Genomic DNA, 24,449 nt, shown 5'->3' on the forward strand with positions numbered 1-24,449 from the left:
AGATTCATACACACAGAAAGAAGGCAAAGTTACTCCTTTTGTGTAAAGCTTTGTTGTGAGAGAGAACCAGAGCACAGACACGCTGTTTGTTCATGGAAAGCAAAGTTGGCCAGGCTCTGCAGTGGGTTTGCATCCTCAAACAATAGCCATGTGAGATTAGCAATCCTTAGCAAAGGAACCACCAGCATGGGTCTGATCTCTTTATCTTCTGTATGTTTGTCATGCTGTTAATTTTTATGAACAAGCTTAGCAAATAAAATTCACTCCACTGGTGGATCTTTTCCCAGGAACTAATATATTTGTTCTCAGGGCAACTCCACCAGCTAAACAGTGACAACTCACTGCAGAAGTCGTCACACTAAATCAGAATATATCTCACATGGAAAGGCTTTTCTTTCAGAAAGGCATGGAACAAAATGTGAAATAAATCCTCAATGCTCAAATGCACACTGTGGGGCAGAGTTTGTATCTATGGGCTGGCAGTATTCCTACAAAGGAATGCCTGTGTTCAGCAACATCTGGCATGTGTTCATATGTACTGGCTAGGCTGAAGTCAGCATGGGAGCTGTGGGGGCTCAGGACCCTCAATATTGGGGCCAGACATTTTGCCAGGTTACCACAGTTACTACAGAACAAAGTGGCCCTAAACAGAGACTGGGACTGAAACACAGAGTGCAGAGCTCATGCAAAGCTCATGGGTGTCTGTGCTCCCCTGTTAATCTGAAGGAACACAGCTCTGTGTGCACTGGCAATGGTCCAGGTCTGAGGCAGGTGGGGCAGGTGGGCAGTCTGAGATGAGATTCACCACACCAGAGCTGAGATCTTTACCTGGCAGACTCTATGTCATGGCTAATTAGTGCAGCCTCCCTGTATAGCCACTGGAAAGAAATAGGCACCTTTCAGGAACAATTCAACTGACTTATTTCATCTGACTCATCCAAAGATGACTGCTTTGGAATTCAACAAGTTGCAGGCTTAAAAAACCTGTGTCTCTTCTCTGACCTCAGACCCCTGCTCAGATGTAGGCATATTCACCTGATGAATCCCTCTGTCCATCAAGTCTATACATTTAAAATTATTATTTCAAGCAGGTTGGCACAGCCAGGGTTGAGGAAATGTTTCCTATCTACATGGCTTTGCCCAGCTATCTAAATGGAATTGGACCAGATTTCAGCTGTTAATGAGGTCTTAGGCTATTTTAGTTTTTCAACCCTTCTTTATAGACATCTTTAAACCTGTATTCCATTAGAAAAGGACTAGTACTAACAGTGAAAGAACCCAGTGGCCATTTGAAAACAGTTGACCTGGGAAGGAAGAGAGCTGTTCTTCATAGGGCTAGTTGGACCTTTGAACTTGTCACTGAAATGCATTTGTGCCTCACTCATGGGCGAGAGACACTTATGAGGTGCAGATTCAGAGCATCCTGCTCCCAACTTCCCCAGCTGACTAACATGGGATCCCAGCCCACCATGGCTGTGTATGCCACTCACATACTCATTCAGCTTTGCTTCTCTCCAAAATATCAGATTGGGGTTATGATGACAGCAGACTGCCTTGGCAGGAAGAGATGAATAGAACCATACTAAATTAACCTCAGCAATTTATTTCTCTTGCTGTGTTTCTCCATCCACAGTTTTCTTCATCAGAGAGCAGTATGTGGTGCTCCAACACTTTGCTCCAAGCAGGGAATGAGGGAACCTTGTCTCCCCTCTGAGGAGGGAGAAGAAGCAGACAGCCCTCTTTCTGCCCCATGGTGTGAAATTTGGGTTTATAGAGACTGGGGGAAATGCATGAACAGATTATCAGACACATTAAATTTTCAGCCAGGGGGGAGGAAGGAAAGTGGCAGAATTTGCTCTCACCCAAGCTTCATTACACCTGTTACCACCCAGGAGAAGTTGCTGGGGCAAAATTACATACCCACAAATTGCTCTACTCCTCTGCTCCTCCTTCATCCTGTACAGACCCCTCTGCACTGCAAGGAGGGCAGTGCCAGACTCCAATTTGCCTTGGAGCTTGATCATCCCAGAAGACCTCAGGGAACTGCCCTGAGATGTTCCAGCACATTATGATGCTCCATCCACATTCTCCTGGCTAGCTGGCTCTTCCCAGAGCTCCTTGCAGCTGTGCTGCCTCCCTCACCCACTGTCAGTACCATTTCTGAGCCAGAAACTCCCTGAATTTGTGCTACATATAACGGGAGACAAAGAGCCATCTCCTGCTGACATTATAGCTGTACATCTCTGTGCACTGCTGTGGGATGCTGTAGAAATAATAACAAAAAAACAGAATACTGAACCCCCATAATCAAGCCAGTTCCACCAAGCTGCTTTCAGGGGCTCCTGTGAGCTGCTCTGTCTATAAAGTCTGTGCCATAGCCCAAATCTCTTTGCACAGCATGTGTTTTGCTGGCTGGTGTGCACCAGCTGTGTGTATGCTGAGCAGGAAGATCTCAAAGCCAGCAGCCCTACAAACCCCCTCCTCCCAACCAGCCGCAGTGTATAAATACAGCCACTCAGACCTTGTTTGTGCTGGAAGACAAGGCTCCCTGCAGACAATTTATTGCAGCCTTCCCAGGGTGGCCCCCTGCTCTGTTCACCCGCGGGAAGGTGTAATAAATTGCCTGTGGGGAGGCTGTGCTCCTCAGAGTCTCTTTAGAGATACGAGAAACTTCTGTCCAGTCAGAAGATTTACTTGTGTGAAAAGCGACCTTTGCTTGAGGAAGGGAACTAATGGGGCTCTGCTACTTAGCACACAGCTCTGAGCTAAGCCATCCATTACACACACATCTTAATAGCAGTCTGGCTCTTGAGTCCCATAACATATTTCTGTTTTCTGCTTAACTAGGAATATATTTGTGTAAGTGAGCTGTATTGAGAGAAGGGGATAAATTATTTTTTCTTTCCATTCAGCCACCCAAGGGGGCAGAAAAAAGCAGCATTCTGAAAATTTGTTGTTTTGAGACACATTTTGAATGTATTGATGCTGGCAGCATTGTCTTGTCTAATTTTGAGAAGCACTTAAGACTGCATGATAGGTACCATGTAGAAATGATGGATTCTGTCAGTGTAGGATTTGTAGCTAATTTGTAGCAGTAGCTGTGTCAGTGCCTACACAGATTCTCTGACTGGGTCAAAGTCATGCACACATTGTTTCTGTTTTCACTGTGATTTGTGTATTCATACCTTACACCAGTGGGTGTGATGGGCTGTCATCTCTGTGGGGTCCCGTCATGATGGCATTAACCAAGGGCTGAGTTAGTAAATAAGTGACCCTCATGCCAGCTTTGACAGATAAATCATACCTTCATGTGCTGCTGACAACACATGGGACAGCTGGAGAGATTTTCTATCCTTAAAATGGTCCAAAATCCTCATGTAAAAGATGTTCTCTAGATGCTGACAGGTGGTGTTATGCAAGACAATGCATCCAGCGAGTTACCTCTAATTGCCAAGATGTGACTCTTGGAAGTGACCAAAGAACAGGAAAGGTCTGTGCTGCTGCCCAGGAGATTGAGTGGCAATTCCCCTAGTGACTAAGGGGGAACAGGAGAAAGGCAGTGTGCTGCTGTGATCCAGTCACTGCCCTCATCTCACATTTGGGACACATAAATACATCACTCAAAGCCAAGACAAGCTGCAATAGCTCTGTACAAAATCACATCTTTTTGTACGGAGATGCACTTCTCTTGCAAGCCAAGCTAAGCTCCAGGGGACATTGCAGTAGTGGAGCACTTTACAGACTATGTTGAGCTGGGTTGCTGCTTTTATAGCTTGTGCAGGCTGGGTTTCCCACGTGGGTAGGGGGCAGAGGACTTACTATACTCAGGTCAGTGCCTTTTCTTGATGCTGTAACCAAATATGAGGGAGGAATACCTACACTACTACCTTGAATCCTTCCCTTCTCTATGTTCATACTGGAGCACTTGGTATTTTGCAAGGACTCCCAGGATATACAGTCTGAAAGAGATAAAGAGAGTTGGTGCCTATATATTCCAAAGTAGATTTCTATGTATTTTGTACATGGAGAAGATGAGGCATAGGAATGAGGAAACATCCCAAAAGCACATGGTTTTCCAGGGATTCAATGGGCCAACATGTTAGAAATACCAAGAAAAATGGATTGACAGTAGGTAAAGATGCAGACAACTTCATAGTATAGTGCAGCTGGTGAGAAAGAGAGACAACAGGCTCAAGTTAAACAATATCCACAGCTTTTTATTTTGTTAGCTGCAACTCCCTGTATTTCTGGAATCAAACTCACCTCCAGTGTTTTGGCTTCCCCTGCAGTGAGGTAAAAGTTGACACAGGTCTCTCTTGCTGTCTCCTGTCCCCTGCATACCAATCCCAGGTGCTAGATGAGGTGGGCCTGAGCATGGCACAGGCACTGGAGACAGGACATGGAATCCAAAGCAAAGTGAATGCAGAAAGGGAGGTAAACTGCTTTTTAACTGATTTTCATTCCTGACTGATTACTTAACAGGCCAACTATTTAGCATAAGCATTGTCTGCTTTTAAGTGCCAGCACATAAAAGTGTGCACCCATGACTATTAGCAAACAAGGCTGGAACATAAAAGGAGCTGTGCAGCCTGTGCTGCTCAGAATACTCATTTAGCATGAGACATTGGACATAATGGCATCAGCATTTAAGTCCATTATACTGACACATACAATTTTTCTTTTCCTGGTTAGCAAATGGCCTCATATTTTTCAAATTATCCTTCAAGGTTCTGAATGACATGGTGAGGGATAATGAGCCAGACCCCAGGATGGATGAGGCAGAAAAGGGGTGTTCTCCTTTACCCATTCTTTTGTAATAATGAAATAAGGGGTAGTCCATTGACAGGGTCACTGAGCTCTGCCAACAGCTCTGTCCTGCATCCCAACCAGATCAGAGTCAGCCAGTTGGAAAAGACATGGATAGAAGTCTTTTGGATTAGCTAGCTCCCACCAGGAGATAGTGAGGAATGAGGATGGTATCACTGCCCCAGGAAAGACAGACACCTGAAGTAGACAAGACATCCATTTGCCATGGTCATGTTTTGAAATACCATTGTGTTGAAGATCACAGTGAAATATTTTTACTGTTTGGCAGGTTCTGCTTGGAAGAAAACACATGGGCTTGTGCTCTCAAATGCTATGACAGTCTATCTGGCCAGTCAGCAACTCAACAGCAGAGAGCCTGGTCCCTGCTAGGTGATAGATGGTCAAGTTCAAGCTGACAGGATATGTCTAGGGCTGAATGTTAGAGGCAATGCTAAATATTTTGTATTTGACAGTTTCTTTTGGTGTATGGAGATCAGGAGTGCTGCTCAATTATTCCCCTACTGTACACTCAAGCATCCCATCAGCTCAGGTGCTTGACAGTCCTGAATTCTTCTATTCCCACTGCAAGGACAGAGCAAAGGTGTTCAAACACCTTCCCAACGCTGCTAAATTTGCCCATCTGCATGAACACACACCTGGGTTCACAGAGGAGACCAGCAGCAGCAGTAAGGGATTCTCCATCTCCTGACAAACCACTTATCAAACTGGGGAGTCCAGGACCCAGTCAGGCATTTCTCTGAGCCATGAGTCAGAGGTGGGTGGGCTGTGTGTGATGCAAGGGAGAAATTGTGGTAGTACCAGTTTCCCCTCACCCAACGAGCAGGAGTTTCCACAAGCACCACTGTGAGTCTGCTTGGCTGCTTACGATGGGAACTGCCATGGTGTGAGGGGGCTGGAGCTGTCTCAGTGAAAGCTGTCAGTTAACCAACAACTAATAGAGAGCAATCTGATCAGAACGAGACACGTCCTCGCAGCTAAAAAGCCTTAAACGTTTCAGATGCAGCAGCTTCTGAAGTCTTCCAAGACACCTTCTGCAGTACTCATTATTATTTCCCTGCTGCTGAGAGGAAGCAGCCAAGATAGGCACTTTGTGTTCATTATCCAGCATAATATTCACTGGTCTATTTAATTAATGCTTAGAAAATGTACTTGATGAATTACAAGTTACTGGGGGTGGGGAGGGAGGAGGAATGCAGAAATAGATTAACATTGGCTGATCTTTTAAATTTCCTCAAAAATTATTCCTTTGGTTTTTAAACTTACCAAGTCTCATGGGGTGCTCCCCCTTCCTGCAGGCAGCTAATTTCTCACAGGCACAGTTGCTGGCTATCATGGAACCTCTTATAGGAGCTGCTGGAGGCAAAACTATTTGTGAGTGTATTGCAAGAGATGCAGGTAATGGAGCAGAGGTCTTGGACACATTCTACTGCCTGTTTCCCTGTCCAGCCTATCCATTATGTCCCATACACATCAGCTTCACATCACATGAAGGAATGCTGCTCTCTGGGGAGTCCTCAACAGAAATCTGAGAGCTGTCTCTCAAAACTGATGATCATGAAACACACCTCGAAAGGTTCCTAAGCTTAACAGGCAAAACAGGCAGAGGGGGGCAGAGAAGGGAGGGGTGTTGAGAAGGGAGGGGTGTTTTCTAAGCCCAGCTCAACAGCCCAAGCAGCTAAATGATTTTCTGAAGGTCACAAAGGAAACCAGTGTCCGAGTTGGGAATTCAACCCAGATTTTTGTTTGCTTGGTTCATTGCCTTAGCAGCTGGATGCTCCTGCCTGCGTCCTTAGTCATTGACATTGATCACTGTAAAGTGTGGGTTCCTTCACTGTGTTCCTAAAAGATGGAAACAGGAGGAGATGTAACATAAACTAGCCATAAGTGCAAAAAAAGAAGTGTATTTCCCTGCCCTTTTTGTGAATTCAATTCAACCACACCAACTGTGAATTCAGGGTAATATACTCCAGTTCAGGTTTTCTGAGTTTACCACACAGAAAATCCCACAAGAGTTCCCTTTGCAAATGTGTTTTCTTTTAAGCAGCCCCAGTTTCCTGGTGCACGTTCCACATTTGTCTGGGTGCATGTGTGAGAGCCAGTAGCTCCCCAGCTTACCTTCACTCTGGAGATCACTTGAGAATTGGGTTTTCTTTGTGACATGAAGTATCATGTGCAGGCTCTGTGCTCCCAGAGACTTAATTTTGTGCAGAAAACGATCTATGTCCGTGTGAAAAGCCTTGGGAAAGCTCCCTGCAGCCTTAACAAATGCAATATTGCCCTCTAGCGATGATGAGAACGGTCGCATTTAAGCTGGTGAAAGAAAAAGGTTTTAGGCTAACCTTCATTGGAATTCAAAATGGAAAAAATGTTCCTGTTTTCTTCTAACCCTGGAATAAGAAAACCAACCATCAAAACTCAGAGAGCACTGATAGCAGTGATAAGAAGAGAAAGTTGTTCAAGAACCACAGAATATGCAAAATTACCATTATTCTCCATGAATTCAGCAGATGGGAAGCCAGCTGCACTCAGAGAACAGATCTAGTAAGGTTTCTTTTTTAATGCATAAATTTTTTGCATTTCTAAAGCCAAATATATTTTTTATTTAAAAAAAAAAAAAAAAAAAAAAAAAAAAAAAAAAAAAAAAAAAAAAAAAAAAAAAAAAAAAAAAAGGGTATTTTAAGGACAGGGGGTGAAAACCAGAAAAAAAAAAAAAAAAAAACATTTAATCTTTGTGCTTCATCATCACTACATTCAAATGGTTTTGGTGTTTTGTAGGTTTGATCAGTTGTTAGTGTTTTCTTGGGGTTTATTTTATTTTACTCAGGTTTTGTTTTTGTTTCTCTTCTGAAGGGGGAAGGAAAGGTAATACAGACAGGAGCCCTTCAGCAGATTAACACAATGTTTCTCTCTCTCTAATAAGCAAGGAATTGGTTCTGCCTGTCAGGAAATAAAGTGTTTTGAAGAGCCTTCAGAAGACACTTAGGAGCACTACAAAGCTTTGACCTTTGCCCTAAGAAGGTTACATTTAAGGCCCTGGACTTTGCAAATAGCTGGATGTGGACAATCCCTTCAGCACTTGTGTGAAGCCTCAGGAGTGTCCACAGGTCTGTCTGCTCCCAGACAGAGGTCAGGGAGTGGGGTTTGTAACTGGATCCTGCATGTCAACCCAGATTTCTAAGGAATTTGGGTTTTTAAAATGGTGCAGACACCATTTCCCTGGCACCTTCCCTATTCTAATTACCTCTGACAAGGCATGATAGCAGTAAGGAACATTGCTGTCACTGCACTTCAACTTGAAGATCACTACCAAATAACATCAGCAGACAGATCTATTTATTTTACCTTACCTAAAGCACTAAGAAAATGCAAAATTCACCTTAACTTCACTGAACATATCAAAGCTTTCTCTGGTACTACAGGAATACACAACATACCTCGATGGGATCATCAGTCATTAACATTGATGGTATCCAGAGCACTTTTTTCCCAAAATAAGAGATCTCAAGGCAGAATTAAGGGCAGGAGTCCCTTCTCACAAAGCTCTCTCAAAGTTTATCAGACCTTCAAAGCAGGCAGGGCATGGAGTACTGAATAAATTCATACATATCATGAGCTTTCAACATAATTGAAAATATTTGGGGCAATCAGCCAATGCAAACAAGTGGGTTTTTCTGACACTGATACCTGAGAAGTCACTCCAGCACAAAAAAATTAGATTATGATAATTCTCTGTCATCCCTCACATTGTTATTCATGTTACTGGTAAACTGTGAAAGGTTAGTAACTACTGCCTTACTGCTTACTGTGAGACCATAGATACAGTATGTAAAGAATCCTTTATAAAATTCGCTTTATGCAGAGATGAAGGGGACAGGGAAGGAACCCAGAAGTGCATTTCTGTAGATGAATATTTTACAAAATGCAGGTTTAACAGCACAGAATTGTTGCGATGGGTAAAGAAGTGATGACGAAAATGTGAAAATGTGATGCAAAAAAAGGTGAAACTTACAAAAAAAAACCACAGAATAAAGGTTTCTTTTAAGTGTAAAAACAAAACAAAGGATTATTTAGAACCTAAATCATTCATTTGATGATCCAGTTCCTTTGGTATGGCTGGGTTGGTGGTGACTGATCACATCCTGGAGAGTGCATGAGTCTCCACCACTTCAGTCTGCTGTAAGGGAAGAAAGTTCATTTTTAGTACATTCATCATGACTCCTTTGACCACATCTTTCGTTTAATAAATGCATTTCGGTGTTTTGCCCTAGTTCCCTCGTGTCTCACCCCTCTCACTTTTCCTTTTCAGGTTCTACATTGAAAGCATCTCCTACCTGAAGGACAATGCCACCATCGAACTGTTTTTCTTGAACGCCAAGTCCTGCATCTACAAGGTGAGGATTTGGGGAGCTCAGGGTGGCACCAGAGTGGACTGAGACACCTGGACCTGCATTCCCTGCCCCAAAATTTACACTGGTCACACCTGGACTTCCAGATACAACCTTCTCCTCCTCTTTCTCCTCGCACATTCCCTCACTCCTCTGTCTTCAGCTGCCACCGCCCTTGGCAGCAGCTTTCCTCTCAGAGAGCGGTTCTGGGGTAAAACAGCGCTGGAAGTAACTCTTGTGGCTGGCAGGAGGAAATCTGCACTGCTGAAACTATAAACTGGCTTGTGTTTAGAAGGGAATGTCTGGTTTTATGTTAAAAACGTGCCGTGAGGGTTTCGGCCCGCAGAGGGCGGCAGTGCGGCGCGGGCGCCATCTTCGGGCCGGGCCGCGGGGCGTGAGGGGACAGCGGGAGCGGGAAGGGTGGAATGGCCTCAGTGGGAAGGGAACCGCAAGGATCGTCGAGTCCTGATCTTGGCTCTGCACACGTAAACCCCAGGAATCTCACCGTGTTCCTGAGAGATGCATCTTGAACTCTGTTCTGTGACCACTGCCCTGGGGAGCCTGGTCCAGTGCCCAGCCACCCTCTGGGTGAAGCAGTTTTTCTCATATCCAACCATGTGTTAGTTTCATGTCATTCCCTCGGCCTGTCAGTGTTCACCACACACGAGTTCAGTGCCTGCCCATCCACTTCCCTCATGAGGATGTTGCAGATCGCCATGAGGTTTCCCTTCCAAGCCAAGTGACCTCAGATTTGAGGGACAGGAGGAGTTTGTGGGTTTCTGTGGGAGTGGGGTAAGGGTGTCTGTGGCTATGCACCAAAGATCACCTTGTAGAGGATCAAGCCATGCACTGAGAAATGTTTTTATGTGAGTAATTGCCCTCCTGAAAGGCCAGGCTGCTGTCCCTGGCCCTGCAGCTCAGAGCAGCCCCTTGCAAGGTACTTTCTGTGCAGAGATAGCAATAGGCATCCTGGCACATCCTCAGCTTGTAGGGCTGCCCACAGCAGAGCCATGGAGCTGACAAGCCAGCTGGACATGGCAAGGTTTGGAAAACCAAGCAGCCCCAGACCACGCTGAGGTGGAGATTGGCAGTGTGCAGGCTCAGCCAGGTGGGCTGGATGTCTGAGACTGGGAGAGGTTTGTCAGCAGCTGGGATTCCCTGGGAGGATCCCTCCTACCTCCCTCTGTGCTGGCAGAGTCATGCCTGTGACTCACCTCCATCTGCCAGAGAGGAAGTGGTAGGAAAAGACAGATGTAGTCAGGGAGAGATTATTCCACCATCCCACAACCCTCAGCACGTTTGTGACCTGCTAAGCAGAGTAGTTACACCAAACCTGAAGCCTCACTTGACATTTATATGTTTTAAAATGCAGGGAGTAACTTTGTATTTTCTAAAACTCAGGGCAGAAGCCAGACAATTCCTTTTTTTCAGTGCCCAGGAGCTAGGCAGGGCTGCTGAGCTGAGCTGTGCAGTGCTTTGCTCTCCGGCAAGGCTGCAATTAGATGTGCTGAGTCAGCCCTCTCCAGCAACAAGCTCAGTGAGCATCACGTTTTGGTTTCTGGGGAAAGTTCCTTTTTGAAGTGTTGCCAGGAAGAGCTTACACTGTTGTTCTTTTTTTGGAGAAAGCTTAATAAGAAGAAGAACAAAATAAAGAAAACAAAGTGCTTACAGATCTAGGTTGATCTATTTTAGTCTGACCTCTCCTGAAACCATTACTTTGCATATTAGATCTGAGTGCCTCTATCTAAAAATAGCCCTGCTGAAGTCCCAACCTTCTATCCAGATCCTTCTCCATTTGACTTCTAGTCACAGTAAGCCAAGCTGTGCTATTGAAAAAGTCACTGAATTTGAAAGTTGGGTGCAAAGTGTCTGCTAAGATTCAGGGCAAGCACCCCAGCCTGGCAGATTCCTTATAATGAATGTTGTGTTGTGGGGAACTTGGTGTCTAAGCACAGCCAGTGCTTGTCATTCCTGCAGCTAGCAGATGATGTCGCATGCTGCCAAATCTTGAGAGCTTCCTTGTTGCACCAAAAGTTTCCTTGTTGGATTTCCCACGGATGCCTCTACCCCTGGCTCCCCTGCAGCCCAGAAAGACCAATGTGTATGAAATAAATGTGGTTCCTAACACTGTGCTAGTGCCTCAGACCTTCCCTTGTTGATTCTCCAGACACACATCCTCAAACATCTGCTTGCTCAGGGTGGGAAAGAATAAAACTGAGGCCTAGTTTGGGGCTGCTGGTCACTGGGCTGCCAGCTGACCCTGTGTTGAGTGCAGTGCTCCTCTGGCTGTGCTCATCACCCCCACTCACCAACCCTGTTGAGTAGTGAGACATTTGTGAACCCACACACCCAAACCCTTGCACAGGACCAGCAAGCTGCTTTTGCCCAGAAAGGCCAAGCCACATTTGTACTACCAAAGCAGACAGGGCTTGGCATCAGGCACCGTCCCTTGATCAGACGGGCTGTTTAATTACTCGCACGCTCTGGCGTGGGTTTTGGCCTGTGCCAACCAGCTCTGCCCCAGGCGTTGCTTCAGCGCTGATCAAGGATGCACACCTGTTCCAAATAGGCAACACAGTGGTGGAAACCCCGTCTGGGACTGGGGGAGAGAGAGTGAGTGTTTAACCATGAGCTGTACTGCACCCCTTGTGCCCTTGGGGCTGGACTGGGCTCTGGCCTGTTTCACCTGCCAGTACAGACTTGCCATAGCATGGACACATGGTTGCACGGGCTGGTTTGCCCATGCCATGCCTGATGCTTCCAGTCAGGTGCTCTGGTTCTACTGTGCATTGCCCCTTGCTATGGGATGTGCCTGATAGCCCCAGCCCAGCCCTGCCTGCAGCTGAATCAACCTCTTGCTCCAGCCACTTCCCTTGGCACAGGCTCATCCCTGGTGCAGGTGCCTGCGTGACTCAGGCAGCTCAGCTGAGAGGGCAAAGACGTGTTTATCGCCCGTAGCAGAGCTGCTCTTCACTCCCCAAGGAGTTGTTATGAAAGAGGTGAACTTATTTTAAAAAGCTGGCACTGGTGAAAGCCAAGGACACCTGGATCTGATCCTGTGTTTTGTTCCCTTTGTTTTTGATTTTGCCAGAGACAAGCCAATGCAGCAATTGTGGCTTGTAAATGAGGTGTGGCCATGACTTGGCTGGAGCATGGATCACAGCAGTGATCTATATTTAGATCACTCATTTCTTGCCAGATGAAGTAAAATATTAAAAACAGCAGCTTAAATAAATACAACAGTAAAACCACTACAGGAATGAGCTGAACAGTGACCCAGTTTACTGGGCCATATCCATTGGAGACAATGTAGTTGCAGAATAGAGACCTAAACATTATCTCAGTAAAAGCCCACTAGCTTCCCAAAGGCAGGGGTCAGAGATTCAGCAATAGCATGCTTGGCCTCCAGAGTAATACTTGTGCCTCCCATCTCAAGCATCTTTGATGCTTGGACTGCATTATGCACATTCCAGAGCAGTGCCTAGAGCCCTTGGTTCTGTAGCTGCTGTCTCAGGCACAGCAGAGGAATCCTGAGAAGATCTGTTGGGACCATCGGTGTTCTTCATGTGACCATGGTGTCCAAGTAAAACCCTCCAAGATCACTTTCATCGATGGCAGGATCCTATAAAATGGAGCAAGGAAGATCTACCAAAAGACTTTCTGTCACAGCTCATTCTCAAATCACCCCCAGCCTCAGTGGTTTTGAGGGTGAAAAGACCAAAACCAGGGCTCAAATCCTGCAAGAGCAAATATGGTTCATTGTCCTGTGAGTTTACCCTTTGTAAGGGCCAGAGAAGTCCAGTGGGGGATTTGATACCATCTCAGTGTGCCACAAATTCTCATTCCTTACTTCTCTGAGCCAGGGACAAAGCTGTGTCACATCTGAAGCATGGTCACATATGGGGGCAAAAAAATCTATATCCTAGACTGCTTTTCACTAAATCACACAAGAAAATAAAATGTACCCTGATCTTACCCCTTCCACCTGTCTTTTCCTCACTCCTCCCCCAGGAATCCCTTCATGCCACATCCAGTTATGCTTCATTAACCAACGCATTACACTGAATATTTGGCTTTTTCCATATCTGAGTGGGCAGGTTCTCCCTCCCTTTTGTCTCCAGGAGCATAGGGAATACTTTGAAGCCTAGCCAAGGGAGAAAACTGGCACTGCATGCTTCACCATGCAGTAGTCAGAGGGAGATGTATGTCTTTCTTACAGTAGCTCAACTCTCTTTTTCTTTCTTGTTTTCTTTCAAGGAACTCATTGAGGTTGACAGTGAAGTGGTGTTTGAACTGGCTGCATACATCTTGCAGGTAAGCACCCTCCTTCTCTCATTTGGTGCTTCCTCATGCTGCATTAAATCTTTTGATTTACCAAATCCACAATGGCTTGTGGAAGTGTAGGGGTTCCCCCCAGTTGCAGGAAAAAGATGTCTTTGCACAGTTTTCATTATTTCTGCCAAAATGGGTACAGAAGGCTCTCAAACTAGACCTCCTCACTCAGGGAGCAGGTACTGCTGCTCAACGTTTTGCATACAGAAATGTGTTATGTTTGCACCAGCACAGACATCCAAGATTCTGGGGTCTGATGTACAGCCAGAGAAAATCTCAGTGATTAATGCAAATTCCTAGGTGAAATCCATATGCAATGGGTTTTTCCTCTAGTGACTTTACTTGCATTTGTTTTCCCAATGGGGCTTGGTCCTCTGATGAGCTACATAAGCTTCTAAATATGCAATGTCTGTATTCTCCAACGTGGGCAGAATGGTTTCAAAACCTTTCAAAATACTGTCTTTCAAAGTTCTGCTCTGGAAGAAGAGGGAAAACGGTCAGAGAGTAAATGACCAAGCAGCATTTGGTAAATGTCTGGTTCCCAGAAGGGAACTTTTTCAGGGTGGTGGAGGTGGGTTTTGTGAAAGTTCTATTTTTAAAAGCATGACTGTGGGAGCAGATCAGTCATAATTGTCAGATGATCCTTGTTTCCCCTCTCTTGCAGTCTGTAGTTTTAATTTTTTTTCCCAGCAGCCATGAAGCTATGAGGAGCCATGTGAGCAGACAAACCAGCTCCTCAGACTGCACTAATAAATAATGATGCTCTGCACTTTTAGAGCACTTGCCATGTTAAAGAAGCAATTAATGTGTAGGGATTTGAACCTTCATTAAAATCATTTTATGTAACAAGAATGGAGTGAGAGAGTCAGGATGGAGGACTCAATTAGCAGCACATTATAGAAATCACATATTGGCTGTTGGGGGAATACACATCAAACAAAGGGCTCATTGTGAGGAGCAGCAGTGGGGTTATGAATCTATTGTCTGCTCATCCTAGTGAATAACTTAGTGCTTAGTAATTGTACAGCCAGACCCAGAGCTGCCACTGTAACTAACCCTTGTTGCTGGGATTGTTTCTTGCCACAAACACAGGATGTTACGCTTATTCCTGTAGTAGTTCGATGTGTAACTTAATGAAAACAGTCAAAACAAGCCACACCTTTGCTGCCTGTAACCAGAAACTACTACAACCCGTGTTTATCACAGGATCCAAGCAAAACAAAAGGAATCATACTGCATTTTGCTCTACTTCTTCCTGTAGCATTTAGGTCAAAGCACTGAATTGTGAAGAATATACCCTACAAAATTGTTTTTTAAATTCAGTATGCTCACACCCATGCAGGCCAGAGCAGACCCTTTGGGCTTTGTTCTGTGTTAAACTGTAATCATGACATGCTCAAAGACTCCTTCCTATGAACCAGAGAAGTGCTTGCCTGCCCTTCATTTCACTCAGAGGGAAATGGAAAGTAAAGGTCTGTCAGAACTCAGGTGATTTAGTCTTCAGCCCAATTTCAAATTGTTTTATTACCAGAACAAATTAAAGTACCACCAGAGCTCTGAACTTTACCCCAGCCTCAGGATTGAAACACCACTGGACGTGGGCTGGCAGGTTTTGCAGGTTGATGAATGGGTGTAAAGACAAAAGACCTGAATACAAAGCCCAGTTCTTTTGGCACTGGAAACTCCCTCACTGCACAAATTACATTCTTGCACTGTGCTTTCTGTGTAGCTGGTGGCAAATGAGGTGCTTTAGCATGAATCATATGAAAGGCATATTGTCTGTGGTAAATGGAAAATGCAAAATGTGTGCTAAATCTATTGCAGAGGGCACTCACCAGATTTTGCGGATTCTCCAGGTGTGCAGTAAGACTAATCTAACTACTGTAATGGAGCATTATCCAATCCTTTAGCATCAGGCTGGGATGGTAATAAATACAAGTATCTGGATGTACAAGTAAGGGAGCTAAATATTCCCCCAAACACCCAGCAATGAGTTAGAGAAACCTGTGTCTTGCATCTCCTTGAAATCTGACAGTGAGCAAGCTTTTTGAAAGTCTAGGTGCTAGAAAATGGCCACAAAGCCACTGAGACTTCAGAGATTTTCTAGTAATGTAGTATCCAAAATTTCTTATTTATTGGCATTATCTCCTGTAGCATCTCCTATAGCATCTTAGGTATCCACAGCAGAATGAGGAATCATCTGGCCCTGTATTAGCTCTTTCATTTGTTAATCTGCCCAACTCACTGTATCACTTGATATTAGATACCAGTTCCAAAAAATGCATGAGGAATCAATTACAACAGGAAATTGCTGCTAAATGAATTTTTCAAATGGAAAATCTTGAACAGCCTTTTCTTCTTTTTTTTCCCCGCTGTTTTTAATTATATTTTTTAAATTTATCTTCCTTGTTTTACAGGAGGCAAAGGGAGATTTTTCAAGGTAGGTGAACTTAAGAAATTTTTGCTAGTGTGTGATGTGGGAGTAAATCTGGTAAAATTCCTGTGTGAGATGTGTAACTCAATTGTAGCTGCTAACAGGATTGCCTGTGCAATCTATGTGTGCATGGCTAACATAGACATCATGTTTCCTGACATAATTTCTTCACCAAACACAACCTTTGACCAGAGCATTCTTGCAAACATTTCTTGTGATTTTGTTGACAAATCTCATTATGTGATCATGAAGTTCAGGAAATAGACTAGTCTTCGGAAGGAAATTGCTAAGGAAATGACTTTAAAATCACTGTTATATCACAGATCCTGCCAGAGGCAACATTAAAATTCCATCATTAATTGATATTTCAGTTTCACTGTTAATGAAATGCCCAAGAATTTTCCTCTAAGTCGACTGTGTCTGTGATTTACGTGTTGGTAGCAACCAAAGGTCAGGTGGTTGTTTGGTGTCTCCTGAGAGACATGAAAGTTCTTAGTGTGATGCTCAGGAGAGCTGACAATGCTAAATATTTCATATAGTCCATATTTTACTTTTGCTGACCTGAATGTGAGTTCAGCTTAAGGACCACAATATCCATTAAAGTTAATTTCAGAGAAGAAAAAAAATGGACAGTGGGGTTGAATTGTCAGGTGAGACTAAAGATTTATCTTAATTTTGTCAGCATTGCCATACACTGAAACATGACTGTAATGATAGGAGTCTGTGAAGAACAGGCAGGTTCCACTTTCTGGTGGATTGGAACTTCTAGACAGCTAAATTGGTGACAAATGAGTGAAAGGAACTGCACTGTAGATATCTCCTGCCCATTATGGAATCTGGGATGACATAAGGTAGCCCTTGCTAAAAGGAAGTTTAAGCTCTGCCTTACCATTTCTCAAGACCTTAATGAACTTGCAAAATCCTGACATGCATCTGACCACAGAAACACAAACCTAGTCTTATTTCATTTTTCAGTTCTGCCTGATTTGGAATAACTTGGCTATCAGCAAGTGGTACTGGAGTGCATGTGGCTCTGACTTTTCAGTCTGGTTTTCAATGCACTACCAAGTACTCAGTTCAGAACAGTTGTGCCAAGCAAAATTTTGCCATTCCAACCTGTGATAAACCACTGTTTTTGCTAAGAAGAGTGGTATTTGTTTCCCAGTATGTCTTGGTTATGGTGAAAACACACTCAGAAAGTGTATGTTCAGACTATGAAACACAGAACAGAAAGGAATCAGAGAGTGATAGAACTGAAAGCATTTTATCTTCAAGTACCTGTTTCCAGACCAGAAATGGAAACAGCTGGTGGAAAGTTCACTTGCTTAAAGTTGTGTGATATCCCTTGTAAAAGGAATTATTGAGTTTATCACAATGTGTTTCTCTAGGCCACAGAGAAATGAGGAATCTTCTCTGGGGGCACAGAAGATACCTCAAGCCATGATGTTAACTGTGGCTGTCAATCACCAGGTCCATTAAAACAGTTCAGAGTTCTTTCACTTGTGGATCACAGTGGTTTGAAGTGGAAGGGGGATTCCTTACATCCAAATCAGGCAGAGAAGGGGTGTCATAATAACAATTTGAGGCCACTGTCAGGGATCTTAATTTATAAATGGACTTTGGGGACAAATCAATCTGCAGTTTGAAGCCTGTTCTTGGAGAAGAATGCTGCCCTGATCCTCTATGGTCTAGAAGACTTGGTATCTCCCAGGTATGTCTGTCCAGCAGCTCCTATCTAATGTACACTGACACAGGTTTATGTGCTGGTTGAGATCCAGGTGCTACTGAAGTCAACATGAGGTTGTTGTGGTCAAGATTTTTGCCTGCTGAGATTTGTGGTTATCGTATCAGCAGGGTAAAATCTGATAGGCAAATCAAGCCTTAGGCCAGCCAGAGGAACTGCAGATGAAGGTAAGTGTTCTGACTTCTCTTAAGGATCTAGTTAGCTTCAGTGTCTGAAATTGGTTGATGTTGAAGTATTGTTTAAAGTAGAAGTGGCTACTCTTTGAAACAGAGAAGCTTTGCAGTTGTGATTGTCTTGCTGCTGAGAATTTAAAGATTATATGTTAGATGAAGGCTGAACTCTTGAACTCCTTTGTTTTTGAAGAAATAGTTTAATTCTAAAGGGCTGCATGCTTGGAATGTAGACTGCAGCTTTCCCACACCTGTCCTGTCTACTGCCACATCAGATTTACAGCCTGTGAGAGTACAAGTTTCTCTCTGGCCCCCATCCAGAAAAGTGCATAAGCACTGGCTCATTTGCAGTGATGGGAGAATTGCTGTTGCCTATGGGAGCCTTCCTGTGAGTCACTGCCATCACCTCAGGTGCTGGGACAGTCAGAGCCGAGCTGTCACAGCTCCAGCTGCGTGTTGGCACCTGCCCGTGGTGGCTGGAGCAGGATTACCTCCAAACCCCACTGCAGCCAGGAGGAGCATCTGCAGCTGCTTCAGGACTCCTGGAAGCAATTGCAAGTCTGCTCTTTGGGCCTCGTGGGAACTCAAAAAACAGAATCAATCTTACAAACTAACAGTCAGCTTTCTATCTCTGTGAACTGATATATCTTCAGTGACAGCAGCTCCCACTGCTGCTTTTGAGGAAATCATCCCATACCTCAGAATAATCACTGTGCTCAGAGTACTCCTTTTTCCTTTTCCAAGCAGCTCATGTGTCATTTCAAACACAATCTTTTGGTAGGGCATTATCATGCATGAGTCTGTTATCACTGCTTCTTGTCACCTTGGGCATCACAGTGATTCTCAGGCTTTGCTAAGCCTGGGGAATACAGTCCAGCTCACCCTCACCTGTCTTGAATTAAAATGCCACAACAGCCCTGACAGATGAGTTTAGCAGCTATAGTGAGCAATTATTTTAAGTCTTTTTCAATTTCTAATGTGTGTTTCATTTAAAAAAAAAGATCATCAGAAACCCTGAGCTCCTGAATCTGTTTAGATCAATGAAGTATTTCTTAATGTTTGCTCTGAGTGGCCTCCTCCATCTCTTAGTTGAAAAAGATGTAGGCAGAATCAGGTTTAAAATAAAAAGCTTTTCTTCTTAAGAAGTTCCTAGTCCTCTGCACTAAAGAAGAGCATTTTCACATTACTGAAAACAAATGCCCACATACTTCAGCTGACAAGACATAAATATGTTTGCTTTTAGTCTGGAACATACCATTGAATTTCAGACTATCAAGTATCCCTGTTGAGCTGATTTTTAGGTGGAACCAAACACTTGAGATTGAATCTTTCAATATTAGCTGCAAACATTTTAACTTCAATGGCACAGAATTGCATGTATGAAGCTCCTAAACTAGTACCCTACAGATGGATCTAAAGTTTATTAGCTCCAACTAATCCTGTTTCTAGTTGGGAGCTGAGTCACGCTTGGTTGGCAGAGCATGGGCAGAACAAATTTCAGTTCCTTAGGTAGACACAAATCCTACTGGTGTGACTCTCTTTAGGTCTACACAGGAATTACCAAGGCTGCCCTAGCTAATTTGTGGGGGAATACAGCATATTGTTAAAATAATTGAGATTTTTTTCCCCCTAATTTAATCCTGTCAGATTGAGAGTCCACTCCCAAAGTCTCTGGCAAACCCATACCAGCTTTGTTTTTAAATGTTCATAATCCAGTCCTTCAACCTTAAACAGCTTGTATGTCAAAGCAGCAAGAAATTCATATACTGATCATTTGTCCCTCAGTTTGGGGACGGGAAAGAAAAACTTCTGAGTATAACAAAATCCTGAGCCACTGGAGCTAGTTCCTCATTGCTAGATTTCTTCCAGTTAAATAATATGAGATATTTCAAGTGAACTCCAAGTATCTCCCAGCAATATATGAAAGAATAACAAGGGAGGAAAGCTAACAGCCAGTTTCCTGCTAGGCAGAATTTCACAATAATTTCAACTTTTGGGCAGATGGTAATCTAACATAGTTTCAGGCTTACTTTTCTTTCTGTGTAACCAAGTGACATTTAACCAATTAGAATGTATTAAAGGGTTAGAAAACCTGGGCTGCATTCTTGCAGCCTAATGGTAAAGATACTAAACACTGTATTTTGAATAGTACCATCTAATCTGAGAATCTCAGACTTTGCATTTCCTCTTGCATTCTACAGAATGAATTACTGTGCTGAGAAGAGTTGGTAACTTTAACCTGTAGTTTTGTTTTGTTACTGATCATTGTTATTACACATGCTGGAAAATGCATGGCTTTCCTGTGACAACTGCATATGTAATCATGCTCAAAATTATTGCAGACCTTACACAAAAAACTTGCTTTTCACAAAATGTTTATGAAGTTCTAGGCAGGCCTTTTGCCCCCATGTGTAGATAAAGATACTAAGAGGTGGTGATTAATTTATTTGGACAAGACTTATTAAACAGGTAGTACCAGAACAAACCCAAGAAAAAGAAGTTCTGTTTTCTAGGTCCATTGTTAGTCAACCTTACTTCTGGCTTTCTAACCAGCTTTCAGGACCCCATGCAGATGGCTTTTCCAGTTCCATTTTCATATTGTTATTCAGTCCTTTAAATATTACCATTTCCACCATAGGAAAAAAAAGGAATAAAGTTGTCTAGGGGGCACATAGAAAGTGGTTTTGGAGACTTTCCCCTGCATATTAATAAATCTGTATCCTAAACACCCTTTTGTATATATCAGCCCTGGAGGCTGGACACTTCTAAATATAAAATAAATGCAGCACAAGTGACCGGATTAAACCAACACTTTCAAAATACAGTAATAAAATAAACACACTGAGATATTTCACTAGAAAGAGCATGAAAGGTAGTAAGTACAAAACCACTTGTAATCCTGCTGGAAACATTTTAAAAATTGAGGGGTTCAGTGTTTTAAAAGGAGCCAAGAGGAAAGTGACTTCATGGCCACTAGTTCAAATTCAACCTGATATTTTTTTATTTTTTTTTTTTTTAATTTGACACCTCTTTGGAAGTTTAAATTAATTTGTCTTGAGATAAGTCTTGCCAGAAGGCTTAGTGAATGCATGGACCACAGAATGAAATACCTTTTTGTTCCTGGAAGTGATTACCTGACATATATTTGGTGCTTTGAGGCTGTGAGGCACTATCCTTATGATATTTTCTAGGGTGCTGAGCAGAAATTTTAATCCTGCCCAACATCACTGAGAGTGTCTTTCTCTCTGATTCTTAAAAGACCTTATCACAGCACAAGCAAACTTTGTAATTCACTGTGAGATAAAACAAAGCTGACTGATGTTATCCCCTTCTTTTATAGGAGCCATTACTGACTCAGAGTTTTCCCAGATTCTCAGGGATCGTTAGTCACCACTAATCTTGCCCTCTTTGATAGCTTTCTGGGCTCAGAAAGTCCCTGTTTGGAACTCAGTCTGTGCTTTCCCAGAAAAGTTTTGGAAATCTCTCAACTTCCTTCTCTGAGCAGCCAGCCTCAAAAAACCTTCATTTGAAGGCAGTGACTGCTGCTTGTGCTCTCATTGTCCCAGGTTCTATCCTTTTTTCCCAGTTTCTTTCAAAATGTCAAAAACCTCAGTAAGAGCTGAGTATGCACATGCTGTGGAGGAGATTCTAAAAAGCAACAACTTGTTTTTTAGGCTGTCAGTCACAGAACAGAGCACTCAGATCAGGAGATAACACAGAGCAGAGTAGCTTCATGTTCAGACTTGTGCAGATATTTACCTTCCATGGAAGAATAATTGTGAATAGTTTTTGAGCATTTGCACTTAGAAGAGAAGAGCTCTCTGATGGCCAAATGGCCAGGGGATTTGGGCAGGAGTGGGTGTTTAAACACTGTTTGTCTAGAGCCTTTTGGCTTGGCATAGGAGGTGTTACAGAGTGGTTTTCCATGGCAGTGGTCCCCTCAGTTCTTGTGTGCTATTCAGCACATCTTCACTCTGCAAAATTTGAGCCTAATTGAGACTTGGGCATCTCTCACAGATTTGTCCTGACTAGAAGTTTGGTCCTGTTTTAAAACTACTTAATTGATTGTCAAGGAACTACTATAATAATAAATAATAAATGTCTGTAGACATGCCCAAAATGCCTGCTCCAGGATTTATGTTAGTTTACCCTATGGCCCAACCTAGCAATTAACCTGCAGACTCCAATACAGACAAACCCACCTAGGTCTCAGGCAGAGCCTGCTGCAAATGGAGAAATGCTGTGGGAAGATTTTTATAACTGAAGCAGTATCACCTCTCTACAAGTCAACATACAGACTGTCCCAGAGACAAGGATGAAACCAGGGTGATCTGGGATGTCCAAGGGCTCCTTGAGTCTTTAGCAGATGTCAGGATCTCTGGTCTACAGCCAGAGAGGTCAAGACTACCTGTCTGCTTGTTTGCCAGCCCCATGGGAGAAGCTGGTGGACTGGGAAATCTGGAGCTCTGGAAGAGGTATCTCTCTCTCTGCAGCTCCAGGACAGCCATACTTTTGGGTAGGATAAAGGGAAGGGTACAAGAAGAGAGAAAAACTTGCTGGTAAGAAGTAAGCCAATAAACATGAATTCTTTGGCACTCCTCCGTGTCCTGTCTGGCCCTCTTGGCTGTGTATTTCTACAATTTTAAAAATTAATAGCAGCACTGCCTTCCTCCCCAAGCCTTTGAGGCTTTTTTTTTTTTTTTTTTTCTATGTGCACACAATTCCATGTGTGTTTAAAAGTGGGAAGGGAGGCATTTGGGTTTTGTAGGAGAAAATCCCATGGTTTCATTTCATCTGTGAGAATCTGCCTCTCATTTCTTGAGCTCTCCCTGCTCTCTGCTGCACAGTGATGCTCCTCCAGCTGGCCATTGTGACCACTGGAGGTTGGAGGGAGAAGAATGTTAGTGAGGTGGTTGTGTAGGAAGGTTTTGTGTGGCAGGACCCAAATTCAGAGTGGAGTCTTATCAGTGAAGATGTTATGCAAAGGACAGGTCACTGGGCAAGAGGTTAAGAACAACCTGTGATGCTAAGAAAGCAAATTATTACTTTTTGTAGCAGTTTGTAAGGCATTAAATAAATGTGTAAAATTGCAGCTGAAAGCATCACTTTTTCTTGCTCTTTGTTTTTTTTTTCACTATATGAACATGTCCGTGACACCCTGCTCAGTGACATGTGACATGGTGGCTTTTGTGTCCAGTCACTGGTAGGAAGTGCTTCAACATAACCATCTGGGAGAGCTCCTCTCCAATTTTGATAATAGAGGGAAAAGTTAACTGGGCTGCCATAAAACAAATAAAGAGAGGAGAAAAAGGAAACCCCAGTGCCTTTTGTTAAGAAGGAACAGATGTAGAGCTGTAGCAGCCTGCCAGCTAGGTCAAGTCATATCAAATATTGTGGTTGTTTTCTTGTAGCCTGATCCTCCTTTTGAACTCTCTTTCAGCAATGAAGTTGTAAGGAATGAATTAAAGAAGCTGCCAGCCCTTCCAACACCAGCGCTGAAGGAGCATCCTTCCCTCGCTTACTGGTAATGTATCAGTCTCTGCAGTGTCTCGTGCAGGACCTGGCTCTGGCAGTGTGGTCTCAGAGTGGAACTGGGATGCAGAGACTCCTGCCTTCTGGCTCTGGGTCTGTCACTGACTCATTGCATGACTTAACACAAGTAGAGCTACCATCCTGGGCCTCAGTTCCCCCATCTGCCAAATGCCTGGCCAAAAATCCACTGTAAGTGTGCAGGTGTCCTGATGAAGTCAAGAGGCCTAATGTGCCATTTACTTTCACATCACTCTGCATTTGTGAAAGAGTTTTCCCAGTTGGAAATGTCAATGTTTTGCACTGCCCTGTGTTGAGTGATTCAGTTCCATCTTGCCAGTCCTCTCTGATGGCACAGCTGAACTTATCTTCTTTTACATGAACTCAGTGTTTGGATGCTTGTTTTCTCTGTCTTTATTGCACTGAAAAGTAAGCCCAGGATAGAGTAGGGTCACATTTAGATTTTATATGCCACACACATAGATTCTTTGTGCCACCCTGCATATGCTTTTTATCTGTGCAGATAGGAAAGAATTTGAGGAAAGGCTGTTCATTATAGGAGAGATACTTTCACTCCATTTTCTGCTTGTTGCTCTTTCATGTTTGCCTTTAAAGCATTAGGCTGTAAGCCTGGGGGTTGGATTGAACTTCTTTATCTGCTACTCTTTTAACTTTTGCATTTTGGTCCTCTGAGGGTAGCAGGAGGAAGCAAATCAGCTTGTAGGCTATGATCTCGGTTCTTCTCTTTGCCAAAAAGGTTATCATCTTCTCCTAGCATGGCTACAACAGTAGAATGAACTGTACCTAATGTCAAGTCATAGGCAAGCTCATTGTGAGGTCTTCCTGAGAATATAGGGAGAGATTCAGAGCCCCCAGCTGAAATAGGATCACTAACACAATAACTGTGGATCATCACAATCTCCTGATGTTTCTCTCTAAGAGCCAAATCAAATCTTCATGAAAAATGATAAATGTAGGCTGCCATTTCATTGAAGAAGAATAGTCTTCCTCTTAGGAGCATCTCTTTT

At 43.5% G+C, this 24,449-nt stretch overlaps 1 protein-coding gene across 1 annotated transcript in view; it reads left to right on the forward strand.

Annotated features, from left to right (window-relative positions):
* Positions 1–24,449, forward strand: part of FRMD4A (FERM domain containing 4A) — a 174,414-nt gene that overhangs the window by 88,763 nt on the left and 61,202 nt on the right. The window contains exons 5-8 of the mRNA XM_056516370.1: positions 9,134–9,218; positions 13,470–13,526; positions 15,962–15,984; positions 23,333–23,416. Coding sequence (XP_056372345.1) covers positions 9,134–9,218; positions 13,470–13,526; positions 15,962–15,984; positions 23,333–23,416 — 249 coding nt within the window. The remainder of the gene's footprint in view (positions 1–9,133; positions 9,219–13,469; positions 13,527–15,961; positions 15,985–23,332; positions 23,417–24,449) is intronic.

The sequence above is a fragment of the Oenanthe melanoleuca genome, chromosome 1A, assembly GCF_029582105.1.
Source record: "Oenanthe melanoleuca isolate GR-GAL-2019-014 chromosome 1A, OMel1.0, whole genome shotgun sequence".
Taxonomy (NCBI): domain Eukaryota; kingdom Metazoa; phylum Chordata; class Aves; order Passeriformes; family Muscicapidae; genus Oenanthe; species Oenanthe melanoleuca.